This window comes from Garra rufa, chromosome 21 (assembly GCF_049309525.1).
Source record: "Garra rufa chromosome 21, GarRuf1.0, whole genome shotgun sequence".
In the NCBI taxonomy this organism is placed as follows: Eukaryota; Metazoa; Chordata; class Actinopteri; order Cypriniformes; family Cyprinidae; genus Garra; species Garra rufa.
This window is the reverse complement of record NC_133381.1, coordinates 33,604,961-33,622,724: the sequence shown is the minus strand read 5'-3', so window position 1 is coordinate 33,622,724 and position 17,764 is coordinate 33,604,961. Positions and strand designations below refer to the sequence as shown.

At 39.7% G+C, this 17,764-nt stretch overlaps 1 protein-coding gene across 11 annotated transcripts in view; it reads right to left on the bottom strand.

The window, feature by feature from the left end:
- The window catches only part of dnmt3ab (DNA (cytosine-5-)-methyltransferase 3 alpha b), a 111,047-nt gene that overhangs the window by 34,453 nt on the left and 58,830 nt on the right, over positions 1–17,764 (bottom strand). For all 11 annotated transcript variants that reach the window (XM_073826529.1, XM_073826528.1, XM_073826530.1 and 8 more), the window contains 5 exons: positions 17,463–17,507; positions 11,848–11,927; positions 10,912–11,024; positions 10,631–10,814; positions 1,190–1,274 (listed from right to left, as the gene is read on the bottom strand). In XM_073826529.1, coding sequence (XP_073682630.1) covers positions 1,190–1,274; positions 10,631–10,814; positions 10,912–11,024; positions 11,848–11,927; positions 17,463–17,507 — 507 coding nt within the window. The remainder of the gene's footprint in view (positions 1–1,189; positions 1,275–10,630; positions 10,815–10,911; positions 11,025–11,847; positions 11,928–17,462; positions 17,508–17,764) is intronic.

The following is a 17,764-nucleotide window of genomic DNA, read 5'->3' as shown; positions in this document are numbered from 1 at the left end:
TGCAGGATTTCCCTCAATATAGCAGACTTCTATGGTGTCCCCGAGTTTGAACTTCCAAAATGCCATTTAAATGCAGCTTCAAAGGAATCCCAGCCGAAGAAAAAAGGGTCTTGTATAGAAAAACGATCATTTTCAAAAAAAAAGAAAAAATCAAGTTTATATACTTTAACCTCAAATGCCCATCTTGTCTAGCTCTGTGTGAACTCTGTGCACTCTGGTTCAAGACAGTTAGAGTATGTCGAAAAACTCCCATCTCATTTTCTCCTCCAAATTGTCTTACATCGCTGCACAAGTACCAACCCAGTGTTTAGACAAGGTGAACGTGCAAAGAAGATAAAATGCCCTTTACAAAAAAGGTAAAACAGCGATGTAGGATGATTTTGAAGCTGGAAGAGAAAATGAGATGGGAGTTTTTCGACATACCCTAACTGTCTTGAACCGGAGTGCACAGAGTATGTATGCGCATCGCAGAACTAGACAAGATGAGGATTTGAGGTTAAAAAATATATAAATAGTAGTAGATAAGACCCTTCTTCCTCGGCTGGGATCGTTTAGAGCCCTTTGAAGCTGCATTTAAACTACATTTTGGAAATTCAAACTTATGGGCACCATAGAAGTCCATTATATGGAGAGAAATTCTGAAATGTTTTCCTTAAAAAAACAATTTCTATAAGACTGAAGAAAGAAAGACGTGAACATCTTGAATAACAACAAGGTGAGTACATGATCTGTACATTTTTGTTCTGGAAGTGAACTACTCCTTTAAGGCAAAATATCAGCTAAATATTCTTGGCCAAACCTACAGAAAAAACTATGAACGAAATCTGCATTAAGAAATTTCACCCTGATGCTCCTGGTTGTGTAAAAACGTAGCTGCTAGTTTCTTGATGGATAAGTATATTATAGTACAGTGACCAGATAAATCATTCACTTGTCCGCCAAATATGCATACACCACATAATAATCAGGATTTAATGACGAACATGGACCATCTAGAGGGTCCAAACTGCAAATCCAGTTAATCCTCGCTGTAAAATCACACATTAGAACGTGAGCAGTACAGCGGTATCGACAAACGGCCAATATAACAGTTAAGCTAAGTGCACTTTAAAAGCCAAGATGAGTGTAATGTGATCAGCACTATTTTCTGCTGAGAGGATGAAAGGAAGGGCGGACATTCTTCACTAACCTGTTGCGATCCCATCAAAAAGTGACAGGACGCGAATGGGTTTTCTGTTCTCTGCCAAAACCGGAGGGTAGAGCTTTGGTGGTTCCTGAAAGAGAAGAAAGAAGGAGTAAAAAAAGGGGGGTGGACGAGACAGACAAGACGGACAGAGAGAGAGAGAGAGAGGCCTTTAAAGCACACTGCTCTGGTAATGAAAGAGCACCTGTCTGTACATACTGTCTGTAACTAACAAAGAGGCCTTTACGTTTAACGAGTCCAGTAACAAGGGGTTATTGTTGAGCGCCTGTACAATAAACGCAGTATCACCGGCCAGTTTCATTAACCATTTTCTTGTGATTAAGTGTGGCTGCTTATCTGTGGTCTTTGTTAAACGTCTTAGTATTCAATAACGCTAACAATAGCCAACGCTCGCTAACCTGCAGTGTAGTGCGTTTAAAGAGTGGAGTGTGTAAGCTAAAACTCTATGATGTTAAGATGTGTACTCAATGCACAAAGCACTGTGACTGTAACACTTTCTGGCTGCTCTTCAGCACACTGGCCGTTAGCCAAGCTGCTCTTTCACATGGTCTGGAAAGCAAATGGTTTAGGAGTCATATAATTACATAATAAAACTCTCAAACCATTCACGTTTAAACTGTAAACCGAACCAGTTTTGATTAAAATGGTCACAGCTGCCCAAACAATGTGGTATTTATGGCTGTGAAATTCAAATTTGAAAATAAAATACATATTTGTTAGGGTTGTTAATCTTTAAACATATTGCAGTGCTTCAAAATGATCTCTGTGGTTACTGTTAAACACATCAACACATTTCCATGATTTTTCTATCAGTTTTTTTTAGTCATTCCTGGATTACTGATTACTGGATAAAGCTTTGCAGAAATCATTTTAAAGAGACTGAACTCCAAAAGAGTCATTTATAGTCTATGTCATTTCTGGAGCTGAATATGAATCTACAGTCAGGTCCATATATATTTGGACACTGACACAATTTTTATTATTTTAGCTGTTGACCAAAACATATTCACGTTAGAGTTATACAATGAATATGGGCTTAAAGTGCACACTCTGAGCTTTAATTTTGAGGGCAGTCTCATCAAATTGGTAGAAAGGTTAAGGAATTACAGCTCTTTAATATGTACCTCCCCCCTTTTTCAAGGGACCATAAGTAATTGGACAGTTGACTCAAAAGCTGTTTCATGGTGTTACGTTCATGTCTGTTTTCCACTTGGTTTCTTCCATTTTGTTTCCCCCTGTAGAGCTGTGTCATTTGGTTTTACCCTCGTTATTGTCATTCCCTGCACCTGTCTTTGATTATTCCCGTCACCTGTGTTTAATGATTAGTTGGTCTTTAAAAGTCTGTCTTTGAGTTCAGTGTATTGTCGGTCCTTAATGTTGGTTGATATGTGTGAAGATCTCTGTTCCTGCCTGTTCCTGCCTTGTTCCTCTTGAAGATTGATATTAAATATAGTTATTTGTTTGAATACCGTCTATTGTCTCGTCTCGTCCTGCACACACCCGTAACAGAAGGACCGACCGAAAACTTTCACGATGTCTTCCCCTGCGTTTCTTTTCCGTTTTTTTTGTATCAGTGTTTTATTTAATTATTTTTTTTTTTCCCTTATGGATGACCCCAACGTCCTCATTATCCTCCTGGAGCAGGGGAACCGCTCTCTCGAGGACCACACAAGAGACTTTGTGTTCCTCGCACCGCTGACACATTACCCGGACAGCTGCCTGTGCACGTTCTATCGTAAGGGACTTAACACCACCACCAAAGCGCAGCTGTCCGGGGAGGGTCCTCGAGAGAGCATCGCCGAATACATAGAGTGGGTGCTGGCGTCCTGTAGATCTTCCTGGACTGTCAGCTTCATCGAGGAGGACGTCAGCCCCACTCTTGACCCAGAGAGCAGCAAACCACCACCCCGACACGCAGAGCACGAACCCGAGCACACCGCGAATGAGGGACTAGAGCCACAAGCGACAGAGCCAGAGCCCTCTCCGACTGATCAGGTGCGTGAGCCGGATTCTACATCTGCGACGGTGGATTGCGACGTGGAGCAGGTGAAGGAAATGGAGAGCCCTGCCCACTGCAACACCGCTGGGGGTGAGCTGGAAGACATCTCTGGGGACTTAATTGACTTCTTTTCCGAAGTTGTGGATTATAACACGCCTGATTTAATAGACTTTTTCTCTGAACCACTGGCTTGCATGAACTCCCCCCCCCACCCGCCCTCTTCTGTCTGGATCTGCCTGTTCCCCGCTGGTTCCGTCCAGCCGTCCAGAGTCCCTGAAGTCATCAGCCAGTCCCCTTGCTCACCCTCAGCCCACCAGCCATGCAGTGGGCTCGCCGCAGGGCTGCCATGCTACATCGGTGGCAGGGCTGGAGGATCCCTCAGCTCCGCCTCCAGCCTCGCAACCCAGATCTCCACCTCGGACCTCTGACCCTGCGGCTCCACCACGGCTCTCTACGCCCTCAGCTCCACCATCGCCCGTCGGCCCACCAGCTCCACCGGGCTCCATCGTCCTTCCGGCTCCGCCTTGGTCAGTCGTCGACCATCCGCCGCCTCAGGACTCCACTCCTCTGGTTTCGCCTCGTCCCTCTGTCCCTCCGGCTCTGTCAGGCTCCTCCTTCCCGTCAGCGTCGCCTTTGTCCTCTGTCGCTCCGGCTCCGCAGCGGACCTCCAGATCTCCGCCTCCGCCTCGGCCGCCAGAGCCTCCGGTTCCGCCTTGGCCCTCCGGATCCGCGGTGTCGCCCTGGTCCCTCAGCTCTCCATCTCCGCCTCGGGTTCCTCTGCCAACTGCTCCGCCTCTGTCGGTCGGCCCCCTGGAGTCGGCGGTCCTTCCTCCACCATGGCTCCTCCCTCCGTCGGCTCCACCGTGGGCCGTCATCCTGGCTGCGATCTGGGTCCTGCTCTCCTGCTTCAGGTCCCTTCTGTGTCTTCCCTGGCTCCTCCCTCCATCGTCGCCCCCTTGGACTATGTTGACTTTTGTTTTGGTCCCCCTCCTGGGGTTGCGTCCTCAACCCAAGCCTCCTCCTTTATTGAATCTGTTATCCTGTTTTGTCGCCCCTCTCGTCTGTTTTGTTTTCTGTCTACGGCACGAGGACGCGCCTATGCGGAGGGGGGCGTAATGTTACGTTCATGTCTGTTTTCCACTTGGTTTCTTCCATTTTGTTTCCCCCTGTAGAGCTGTGTCATTTGGTTTTACCCTCGTTATTGTCATTCCCTGCACCTGTCTTTGATTATTCACGTCACCTGTGTATAATGATTAGTTGGTCTTTAAAAGTCTGTCTTTGAGTTCAGTGTATTGTCGGTCCTTAATGTTGGTTGATATGTGTGAAGATCTTTGTTCCTGCCTTGTTCCTCTTGAAGATTGATATTAAATATAGTTATTTGTTTGAATCTCGTCTCGTCCTGCACACACCCGTAACACATGGACAGATGTGGGCTATTCCTTCATTTTTTTTCTATATCAATTAACCAGGTAAAAGGTTTGGAGTTGATTCTAAGCTTGCCATTTGTATTTGGAAGCTGTTGCTCTGAACCCATCATGCGGTCAAAGGAGCTCTACATGCAAGTAAAACAGACATTTGTTAGGCTTCACAAACAAAAGAAATGCATCAGAGAGATAGCAGGAACATTAGGAGTGGCCAAATCAACAGTTTGGTGAATTCTGAGAAGAAAAAGGCCTGGATGTTCACAAAAGACGACAGTATGGTGGATGATTGGATGATCCTCTCCATGGTAATAAAACATTTTACAACATCCAGCCAAGTGAAGAATACTCTCCAGGAGGTAGGCGTGTCACTGTCAAAGTCTACAATCAAGAGAAAACTTCATGAGAGCAAAATAGACAGGGTTTACCACAAGGTGCAAACAAGGCCAGATTAGACTTTGTCAAAAAACATTTTAAAAAGTCAGACCACTTCTGGAAAAGCTTTTTTTGGACTGCTGAAATTAAAATCAACGTGTACCAGAATGATGGGCAGAAAAAGTATGGAGAAGGCTTGGAACAGCTCATGATCCAAAGCCTATATCATCATCTGTGAACATGGTGGAGCAGTGTAATGGCATGAGCATGCATGGCTTCCAGTGGCACTGGGTTACCGGTGTTTAGTGATGATGTGACAGGAGACAGAAGCAGCCGGAAGAATTCTGAAGTGTATAGGGATATACTGTCTGCCCAGATTCAGTGAAATGGAGCAAAGTTGTTTGGGCGGCTCTTCATAGTACAAATGGACGATGACCTAAAACAAACAGCAAAAGCAACCTAGGAGTTTTTAAAGATAAAAAGTGGAATATTCTGCAATGGCCAAGTCAATCTTCTGATTTCAAACTGATTGAGCATGCATTTCACTTGCTGAAGACAAAACTAAAGGCAGAAGACCCACAAACCAACAACAACTGAAGTCAGCTGCAGTAAAGGCCTGGCAAAGCACCACAAAGGAGGAAACCCAGTCTATGGTGATGTCCATGAGTTCCAGACTTAAGACAGTCATTGCCTGCAAAGGATTCTCAACATAATATTAAAAATGAACATTTTATTTATGATTATATTTATTTGTCCAATTACTTTTGAGCCCCTGAAAATGGGGGGTCTGTGTATAAAAATGGTTGTAATTCCTTAGCATTTTATGTTATATTTTTGTTCAGCCCCTTGAATTAAAGCTTAAAGTCTGCACTTCAATTTCATCTTGATTGTATCATTTTAAAACTATTCTAGTTGCATACAGAGCCGAAATTATGAAAAGTGTGTCAGTGTCCAAATATATATGGACCTGACTGTATATTCACTACAGATATTTCCATGACTTTTTCAGGCATGGGAATTACGAATTGAACATTTCCTGACATTGCCAAACTTTCCATGAGAATCCTGACTGCTTCAAAATGTCCCACAGGAATGAGTTAAGGAACTGAACAGTGTGTTTTAGACTAATGCACTTACGAAAGTTTGAGGTCAGTAAGATTTTTGTTAATAAATAAATACTTCTATTCTGCAAGAATGCATTAATTTGATCAAAAAGCAGGGTAAAGACATCTATAATGTTAAAAAGAATTCTAAGAACTCTTTTCATCATTGATATTTTAACATGTTTTTCGAACATATTTTGTGACACAGAATAAATTACATTTGAAAATATGGTAAAACAGAAAACAGTTATTTTAAGATCTTTAAGATTTCACAATATTACTGTTTTTACTGTATTTTTGGGAGCATAAGAGACTTAGGATACATTTTATAACCTTTGAATGGTAATGTACATTATTTGTATTCAGTGTGGCACTGGAAAAGGACTTGTGATTAAGTAATTAAAAATGATGTACATTCAAGGCTAATACTTAACACAGTGAACCGGAGAAATATGTAGTAGAAAACCCATTAAAGATTTAATTTTTTTTTTTTTTTAAAACCCACATTGTTTTATACATATTTTGTACTATGGGGGGGGTGAAATGTTTGCACCCGGTGAGCTACTGGCACTACCTGTTGCTATTGTTACCACAACACAACTTAGAAAATAAAATACTAATACAATGACCACAGCTACCTAAAGAGCTTACAGGCAGCGATTGATATAAGCATAGGCTTAAACCAAATGCCGTACTATCGATTTTTCCACACAACTAGTCTAAACGTCCCTGGATATTGAGTTAAATCCAAGCTGAGAAACTCCTTCAGTGGCTGAAGCGTCATAACAATCATCGGCATGTTTCCATCCTGCCAGGATGGCATCTAGCATTTCTTGTCTCTGTCGATTGTAAGCTCTTTTAGTTGTGGTCTACTAAAAGCATCAAAAGCATCAGGGCTGAAGTGGAGAGAACAAAGACGCTGGTCTTTAGGAAGCTTTATTTGTCCACAGGCATCTTCCTATTATTTGCTCCTCTTCTTATCGCTAGGAAAAGCAGTGAAGACTTACATCACTCTTCTAGTTGCCCTTCAACTGAAATTTACAAGCAAAAGCAGCACAATGTGGCACAATGTGTGTTGCAGTAAAAATAGCAACAGGTAGCATCAATAGCTCACCTAGTGCAACCATTTAACATCACTGAAATAATGGCGCCCCCATAGTCCAAAATATGTATAAAACTATAGGGATTTTTACATTACATAAATCTTTCATGGATATTTTTACTAGATACTTCAGTAAGAGACATCATTTATGTTATATTATACTACAGGGCCGTTAAATGCTTGAATCTGATTGGCTAACGAACGTTCTAGAGGTGTGCATTATATTCAGGGAAACGCACAGCGAACGTAGTTCCAGGCAGCTTTAGACTGCAGTGCATGTCTATATTACTTCGCCATACGATTTCAGTTATTTCAAAGGTCCTTACAGCCCAAAACAGCAAAATAACTAAAACCCACAATGACACTGGCCAAACTAATAAATACAGTTAACATCCGGATAAAAACGACAGATTATTTCCATGTTTTTTTCCACAATATATTACGTTTTATTATGTACGGAAAGCACAAACTATTTCTCTCGCCCTCTCTCACTCACCTCACAGACGCACACACATAATGTTACAGTTTGCACTCGCGTTAGCATTCGCGCTAATGTTGTTAGCGCTGCTCTGACGATTAACAACTTAAAAACGACATGGAAGCTCACATAAGCGAGGTAACAACGGCATGGTCTTGAAGAAAATGAACTTCAAGTTTAACTGTTAGTAGAGACGATGCTGCCAGTCACCCTTGAGAGACACAGACGTGAGAGAGGTAAAGTCATACACTTAGTTTTTCTCTCCCTCACTCTTTCTGTCTGTCTGCTTGTCTTTCGGTCTGTCTAAACTTCATTATTAACGGCATTATTTTGCTATTAACAGCCCAAGCGTCGTTACTAGTTCTAAAATGACGTTTTGGAACTAGCAACGAAGCTGTTGAATGAGCTGCGTAAGAAATTAATCCTACTCACAATAGGGTTTTAAGGATAAAAACAGGACGAATGTCTTGAAATATATCATTTGATCGATGTCTTGAGGTGTGGTAACTGTAGTATAAGCGGAATAATTGACTTCGGGCCGTAGAATTCTGCGAAAATAATGCACACCCGAGGTGTAACGGCCACTCCGCTTCGCGTCGTGACCGCATCACCACCTCGGGTGTGCATTATTTTCTAAGAATTCTACGGCCCGTCGTCAATTATTCCTTACTTAAGCCATACAAGTCTTAAAGAGATAGTTCACCCAAAAATGAAAAGTTGATGTTTATCTGCTTACCCCCAGGGCATCCAAGATGTAGGTGACTTTCTTTAGTAGAGCACAAAGATTTTTAACTCAAACCGTTGCAGTCTATCAGTCATATGATGGCAGTCAATGGAACCCACGGCTTTGAGAGTCAAAAAAACATACACAGACAAAACCAAACTAAACCTTATGGCTTGTGGTGATACATTGAGATATTAAGACACAAAACAATCAGTCTGTGCAAGAAACTGAACAGTATTGGTTGTTAAAAAACATTCGCTTTTTCGGTGTGCGAATGTTCGCGGTCTATGTGGAAGCATCCATAGGAATGTTGTTTTATTCCAGCCCATAATTGTGTGCGATATTTGTATTTTCGTGCTCAGTGTGGAAAGGCCTTAGGCCGATTTCACACCGCAAGCGTGAGCAGACCGTTAGCGACACGTATTTTTTTTCAGCGCCCATGTTAACAAATGAGTGCATTCACACCGGCAGCAGGAACAGCGCGTGAGCAGCGCTGCAGCGATGGTTTCGGCACCGAGCCTATTTTTGCTGCGCTGCTCACGCTCAAATAAAGGGACAGTACAGTTTTGATGGCCAAAATAAATATGATTTCACACAAAAAAGCTCTATAAAATGCACAGAACACGCTTAAAATGCACATATGATACGCATGTCTAGTGAGTTTAAAAAGAATTGTTGTCAAAAGCAAAATTAATCCAAAATATGTAGGCCTAGGCTACAAAAGATATGAATGTGTTTTTAATTATTCAGTTTGGGTGCAAGCATGGTGTATTAAAAAAAAACAAAAAAAAACAGAAAATTACAAAATACGACAGTATTTTTTTCTTTTCTTTTTTTTTTTTTTGCATCGAGAAAAAGCTGCTTTGATTGAGTCTTGGATTGTATAAAGCACTATATATATATATAAAGGTAAAATATAATAATAAAATATAATAATAATAATAATAATAAATGAAAAAATATCACAAAAAAAAAAAACACATATGTAGGCTCTAGCGCTACTTATATTTTACCTCATTCATGTGCAGCTTTACGATTAGGGGAGCACAAGTTTGTGTAAATGTTGTTTGTCCAGTACAAATATGTCGCTTTGTTTCATAATTACAGTGTATACGTTTTTTTTGTTATTTACCTCAAAAGAAAGGAAGTGAAGTGTGACAACATGCCAAGCGGATGGGATACAATGTAACACGTGAGAGGCACGTTGTAACATCACCAAATGACAGCTTAAAATGTTATCTGATCGAATGAAAGAAATGACAAACTAAAATATTTGGTCGATAAAATAAAATTATTAACTTTCTCAAATAAAATAATGCCATTTTAAAAAAATATATAATAATTAAAAAAAATCTATTTTTGAGTTTGACAATGAACACATCGCAACCATGCGTGGGACGACCCTAATCGCAACACACAGCTACACAGTATAGTTCAAAAAAATGAGCGCAAATAGATGAAACGTTCAGAAAAACACTCCACTCCCTCCACACACAGTTCTCATAGAACACAAGACACATAAACGAGCCAAAATGCTTTGTTTGTGCCCCGCGCTCCCCTAAGTGCTTTATGATCCCACCAATAAGTATTACAAAAACTTATCTTCGAAGGAAAAGGCCTGGGTTGAAGCTGTTTCTGCAGTTTCATTATCAATTTCATATTTATCTGTAATCAGTTTCACAGAAAAAAGCTGATTACTAAATGCTTTGGAGCAGCTGCACGCTCTACAAAAGCTTCCAGTGTGAATACTTTGCAGCTGCAGTAACACTGTAGTTACGCTGATGTGAAGCTCACGCTTGTGGTGTGAAACGGGCGTTAAAGTTATGGTTGCTTGCTCTTCGTCACACACCGTCTGTTGTTAATGTGCTCAGGACAGTTTTACAGTGCAGTGGATCAGAGGTAAAAAATTATATAAATACTGTTCAGTTTCTTGCACAGACCGATTGTTTTGTGTGTTACGATCTCAATGTATCGTCACGAGCCGCAGGGTTTAATTTGGTTTTGTCTGTGTAAGTTTTCTTTGACTCCAAAGCCATGGATTCATTGACTGCTAAAAATCTTCATTTGTGTTCTACTGAAGAAACAAAGCCACCTACATCTTGGACGCCCTGGGGGTAAGCAGATAAACATCAAATTTTAATTTTTCTGTGAAGTATCTCTTTAATAACCAGGGTGCACTTTAAATTCACACTGCTAGTTTTCAGTCAACATATACGCAACTTACAAAGTCCTGGTCGTGATTGTTGGCAAAGAAGTGCTGTAGTCTGCAAGGCCAATCTGCTCGGCGCTCCAGCAGGCCGTACTGACCCTTCGCCCCACACATATAGCAGTTCCACGGGTCTTCCTTAATAGCTGCCTGTGCCGCGCCGGGCCCCACCAACAGATCCACACACTCCACACAGAAACACCTGCAGCAGACCGAGAGTAAAATGGAGCAATCAATGCAGGATTGAGGTAGAAAATGGAAATATTGCATCATAACTCACTGCCGACAGTCTATCTTACCTGCAACAGTTATTGTTTCCACACATGAGCACTTCCCTCCCTCCACAGCAGATAGTACAATAGGACTGGTAGCCATCGTCATCATATTGATAAGCACATTCTAGGAAGCAGTTCTATTAAAGGACAAACACATTAAATATTAATGCATTCCTATTAAGGAATACAGGGCATATGTGGTTGAAAATCATTTGCCATTACAGAACTGTTCAAGAACGGTGGCGAAAGTTTGTGGTAGTTTAGTGTTGATAGTGTTTCATTAGTTTGAAACAGAAATATATAATATATTAGCAGGCAGGGCAAGGTCAATCTAATAAAATATTTAATCTAATTTAATTTCATAATTTAATGCTATGGGTGCAATAATATTAAAAGTCTACCGTGTATTAAAATAATAAACAATAAATGGCTGATATTAAAATATATCCACTAAATAAATAAAATGTAAATTGTTTCAAATGTCAATTTATTAATCACAAAAAAGTCCACAATTAAGCATACAATATATGATAAATTCTTTAAAAAACAATAAAAGCACTAATATCACTTGATATCTGATATGCTTCTAATATACTGAGCATCCCTGCTTAATGTAGTCATTTCCAGTAAAACTATTTTTAATGAAATTGTATGAATTAACTTCGACAGCAAAACATGTAGAATATATTTTTAAAGATGCCTTACAATTATCATACTCTTAACTTTAGTATAACTTACACCCAACATCTTTTAATTGACTCAGTTAACTCAGTACTTGATTTTTTTAATGAAATAAAATTGAATAAACATTTTTAGTGAATGTTTTTATCATGTACAGCGGACAACACGCAACATTTGCTTTCAAATCTGGCAGTAATGTAAATGGACATGATAAAATTACAAGCCGGCAAACAAAGCAGCCCTCAAGCAAGTAGGAAGCAGGAATTTCCTGGCTTTTACCTTACAGCTTTGGCACATTCCTCCAATGAAGAGTGGGTGCTCCAGGGAAACATTAAGGCTGCCACAGGAGATGCAGATGTCTGGAAGTGTTCAAAGTGAGAGAGAGATTTTAGCAGAGCCTCTAATACTGACAGCCACCCAGTTATGAAACACATCTCAATCCGTACAGATCTGGCCATTTAAAATGCGTGCGGGAAGTAAAGTGGTCTCGCGTGACGCTGGTGTATTCTGAGGGATCTCAGAAAACACATTGACACAGGAAAGACATGATCAGTAGGGGGCAGTCATGTAACGCACTGAACTGAAGTGGCAGCAAACATCGCTGCAAGCTAAAAGACTCATTTGTACGGTGACCTGGAGGGGACACCTTCGGTTCACTTATGTTTGTCGTGGCCACGGCATATAAACTCGTGGGAACGTCATATTATGTCGTGGCCACGAGATCATTTTGTCGAGGTAACAACATCCTTATGTTTAATGCATAAACAAACCTGCGTGACCATAACCCAGGATTATCAGAGATAGGTTTATTAATATTTTATTTTGAGTTAAGAAATGATTATATTAATTGTTATAGAAATTAATAAAATATTAAGTTATTATATTAACAATAGGCAATGCTGTATATGCGAATGCTGTCTGTGCGCGATGTAGACAGCAATCAAAAGTTTATCATGAATAAATATTACATAAAGTACTTCAAATTAAATAGCCCTGCAAGAAACATTTTATGCATCCCACAGTCCATTAATTGATCCTCTTTTTTCCGTAATAATTGTATTATTCGTTTATATTCGTTACTTTTCCCGTCATTTCGATCTCTTAACATTCTGAATCTAAATGATAAATGCTGACATGCCATTAAAGCTTTGATATGGCTGGGATTTTTACTGGAATGCAGTTTATAGGTTGAATTTAACATATATATATATATATATATATATATATATATATATATATATCATTTTATTTCGTCTAATTAATAGATAACCTATATAGTGTTTCATTGACGAGTGAATCAATCACGTTCCATTTGTAAATTATTTATGGTCACACACGGGCATTAATACAATCATAAAGTCAAAAGTTTATTGGCATAATTGTCGTTTACAATATTTGCAAAATATATGGCAAATAGCATATATACAGAAAGTTATTTAGGTTAAGCGATTCACAATAAACAAAAAAGTAGATAGCTCTAAATCACTTATTATTTATTATTATTATTATTATTAGGCTATTATTATTTGAATAACTGGTTAGGGCTATATTTTTTAACGCCTGACAATTATGCCAATAAAGTTTTGACTTTATGATTGTATTTATGCCCGTGTGTGACGATAAATGAGCATGTTTTCATTTACAAATGAAACTACGTGAATGATTCATTCCTCAGTAAAACAGTATAGTATTTATATAGTCTAGTCTATTAATTAGACGAAACAAAATAAAATATATGTTCAATTCAACCTTTAAACTACATTCCAGTAAAAATCAGTCATATAGCATATGTCAAGCATTTACAGTATCATTTATATGAATGTTAAGTAAAGAGTCTATTTAATTTGAAGTACATGCAATATTTATTCTGTATATGCTGTATGGCATATACAGCATCGCCTATATAATTATTTAATATTGTATTAATTTCTATAACAATTAATATAATCATTTCTTAACTCAAAATAAAATATTAATAAACCTATCTCTGATAATCCTGGGTTACTATGGCCACGCAGGATTGTTTATGCATTAAACTCGTGTTTATGCATTTTTATCAGTATTATCAGTATTATTTTATTAGTTTTTGATAACAGCAGATTCTCAACAACAACGTCAAAAAGCTTATTTATTCAAGTGATCATTAATGTACATTATATTTTCATTTTACAGTTTTGCCAATGCTTAGACATTTTTGACATTTTTGACACAACTTTTGACATTGTTACATTCCAGTATGTCCACCCTGACCACAGCCGGAAGAACTTTAAACAGTCTGTTTATGTACTTGTTGCATGCCACTGCTGTAAGTTCCTTGAACCAGAATTTATTTATGGCATCAATTAAGTCAGACTTTGTAGTTGGTTTTGCTACTTTTCGAATATAATCTTTCAGAGCATGCCACACCATTTCAATGGGATTCATGTCGGGGGATTCGGCGGGAGTCTTAACCCAGTTTATAACCTGTTCAGCAATGAGTCTGCCTGCAGCAGTGTGCTTCGGGTCATTGTCCTGGAAAAAACGGTGATGTGCTCCGAAGTTTTCCCTAATGTATGGGGCAGCAGTTTCTGTTACAATAGCATTTTCAAAGAAAGACCAGTCCATTATGCCTTCGAAGAATGCAATCGGTCCCGGACCCAGTCTGGATATTGCTCCCCAAACATGAACTTTTAGCGGGTGCTTTGGCTTTGGTTTAGACACGTGTCTCCCACTCCTACGAAATGACATGGTGGCAAAGCGGTCCAAAGCCATTGTTGTTTCATCAGTGAAAATGACGTTGTGAAATGACTCCTTCTCAGCAATCCATTTTTGGGCTTGTTGGAGACGTAACTCGTTATTTTTGTCTCTGATCATGGAACAATGTTGAGTTTTCCCATACTTCCACCCAAGCTTTTGCCTTATCCTCCGAATGGATCGCTCGCTTATTTCCACTCCGCTGTCACGCCATAGCTGTTTTTTCACGGAACATGACACCAGTTCATCATTCTGATGAGTGATATTCTCTATGGATAGGACAATGTCCCTAAAACCAAGGGCAAAACAGAAAATAGTTAAACATTTGACAGTTTATGCATAACCACCACTTAGCATTAACCAGTATTTGGGCTAGTGTTTGTGTTCGCGTCATGCAGTGGGCAACTTACTCAGTTATTTTGCGAGGATCACGTTTGTGTGATGATCTTTCTTTGTAGTGTCTCCGGATAGTGCTCAATGTAGCGTGTACACCAATGGATTTCAGATGTCGGGATATTTCTTGAGTAGAACTTCCAGCAGACCTCATCACCCTGATGTCTTGGGAATGCAGCTTGCTGATTTTGGTCATTGTGAGATGACTTTACACATGGATGGACTGTATTTATTCGTACAGTGTGTCAGGGGTGTGGACACTAATGTTTTGCGATAAGAGGGTGTATCATAGGTGGAGCGTGTGACGAAAGCTTTCCCCTTTTCCCTGGCATGCATTTGAATGCTGAATCCGACATTAAACCGAATGCTAGACAGTTGGACCCCCCAAAAAAAGAGTCTCAATAATATGTTGATTACAGGGCAACAGACAGCATTCACCCCCCACCCCCATTCTGCTATTCATAAACATTTCGCTCTTTATACTGCCGCTGATGGCCTCATTAACTGCTACTTTTCAGATAACTGACCAGTTTCACAGACCAGACTTAAGCCTAGTTCCAGGTTAAAATGATCGGAGCTGTTTAAACTGGAGAGGAATAAAAAAACTTGTACTGATCTTTAAACTTGTCAGTGCCTTGTTTTGTGTCGAAATGGACACAGCTCATGGCTAGTGTTTGCATATTTCTTTCTATTGTGTGCAACCAGATTAGTGTTATATACTGTGCTGATAGTTCTGATAATTTTTTTATCGGACGATGCAAATTACTACCTTATTAACTTTAAGTTCAAAGTAGCCTAAAATAGCTGGATCTGCCAGCCCAGTGGAGGATGCGTCTGTGCCCTCACCTTCAACTTTCTCAACTCCCGTTAACTCCACCGGCATCTAACAGCATTTTCACACCAGTGATACTAAATATTCTTGCAAACTTTCTAAACTTCAATATACAGTACATGAAGACACTAAAAGTTTTGCAACTTAACTTTGCTCAGGGCCTCGCACACCCCTTGCAACAGCCCTGATATACGTGCTTTGGTCTAGCACCTGATAGCCCCTCCCTAGTGCCGCCCATGCGTTTTTTAAATCGGCTGCAAGTGAGCAACTGATAAAATAGACCTGTTATCAAATTGTCACTGCGTGCATTTGTATTAACTGCGAGAAAGAAATGGAGGCCACAGCATTTTATTCAAAGAAGAGCGCTTCCACTTGGAGCAGCAAGCGAAAGGTATGTAGTCTATAATTTACAATGTATTTGGCTATATTTTTTGCCTACGCTTCCTTAAATTTTTTGGTACATTCAGCTGTTTGTTGTGTGCTAACCATCATGCATATTGTCTCAATGGAATTCTGGCAAAGAGAACAAGCAGAGCCCACAGACCAAAAATAAAACAGGGACTACCCGGCTTGTAAAAAAGAAATCGGTGGGTATTTGATAATTTAATATTACGTAAGCAGCCCCATGTGCAGTATAGCTTCATATGCCTATCTGCGGTGTGAACATCATATTCACAACTAATTTTAATGTTACCATCTACGGGCTGTTCTAATTGAACGTAGATGTCTTGCTGCAGTCACTGTTTCCAAGGAACAGATATCAGAATTCACAAGAAGGCTTCTGAATTTAGAGGCAAGGATTGGTTTGTTGGAGGCGCGTTTCAGTGAGAAAACTCATCCTCCGACAGCGGATCAATCCACGTCCACAGACAGTTCTGCCAATGTTTCTTCAACGTCTGTGGATACTCAAATGGACTGCCAACAGCCTTTTGAGATGTGGTCATCTCCTCAGTCTGCTCGCGAAGACCATTCGCTGTCAGCGCACCTGGTTGATGCTGATTTCGTTGTTCCTTCTGCAGCCTCTACACCACTGACTGTCCGGACTCTCAACCTACAAACCAGTCAAGATCATTCGTTAGCGGGCTCAACATCAGTAGGATTAACCAACAACCCAGTGGTGACGAATCCGATGCTCCATAGTGAAAATTCGCCGAATCAAGATTATTCAACGTTTTCTCCTTCCGTCATGACATCATTCCATTTGAGATTGCCTGAAACACCAAGAATCACCTCCCATTCTCATCACCATCATCATATTCGCCGGTCTCTCATGCAGGGAGTAATCCTTCCAGATGTAGACCGAGAATAAACTTTATCAGGAATCAACAGGACCAGACGAGAAACCAAGGTCAGATCGTTTCGCTGTTCTTTTGTTTAAAAGGTTAATTCCTCTCAACCTTTATCAGAACTGGGCAGGTTCTGTTAACTTTGACGGCTCCAGGGGGAAAAATGCACTACCCAACAACCTTCATCAAGCACTTTCAGATGCTGTTGGTCGGAGATTCAACCCCGCAGTTCGTGACTGGAAGCTGATAAGAGACAGACTTAACGAACTTCTCCGAAATAGAAGAACAACTTTACCACTTTTTTAAAAATTAAAAAAGTAAAAAAAAAAAAACCTTGCAGAACTCACTGGAGCACTTGTGATACTTAACAATTGTATTCGTTGTCAGTCATATAACAAAAGCTTTATTGTTTTGAAAAATGAGCCTTCTGTTTATTTGTCTACATTATTTTCAATATTAGGATATAATAGGGTAGGCTATAGCACTTACATGGACATTAGGCCAAATCTAAATGGTTTCCTTTCCTTTAATTTTTTTTTTAAGAAAAAAAAATTAATAAAAAAATAAAAAAACTGCATGGGCAGCGCGCCATCATAATGTACAGCACAAAAAAACGCAAAAACAAATCTAAAGAAAATACTGGAACATACCTTCAATGTTTCTACATTTTTGACGAACTTCGTATACAAGCCTCTCTGAAAAACAGACAATGAACACATTTAAAAACTGGAAAACATCCCAGTATTTTAGACATTTGGTCCAGACACTTTTTTGACATCTTGTTGAATGGAAATTCCAGTGGTTTAGATTTACATCACTTTGACAATTCAATTATTTAATATTCAAAACACTATTACCATGGCATAAATGTTATGAACTGATATAATGTTTCTAATTGTACTGGTACATATTAAATATGTCAGAAATAATTGATGATGGACAGTTAAATAAT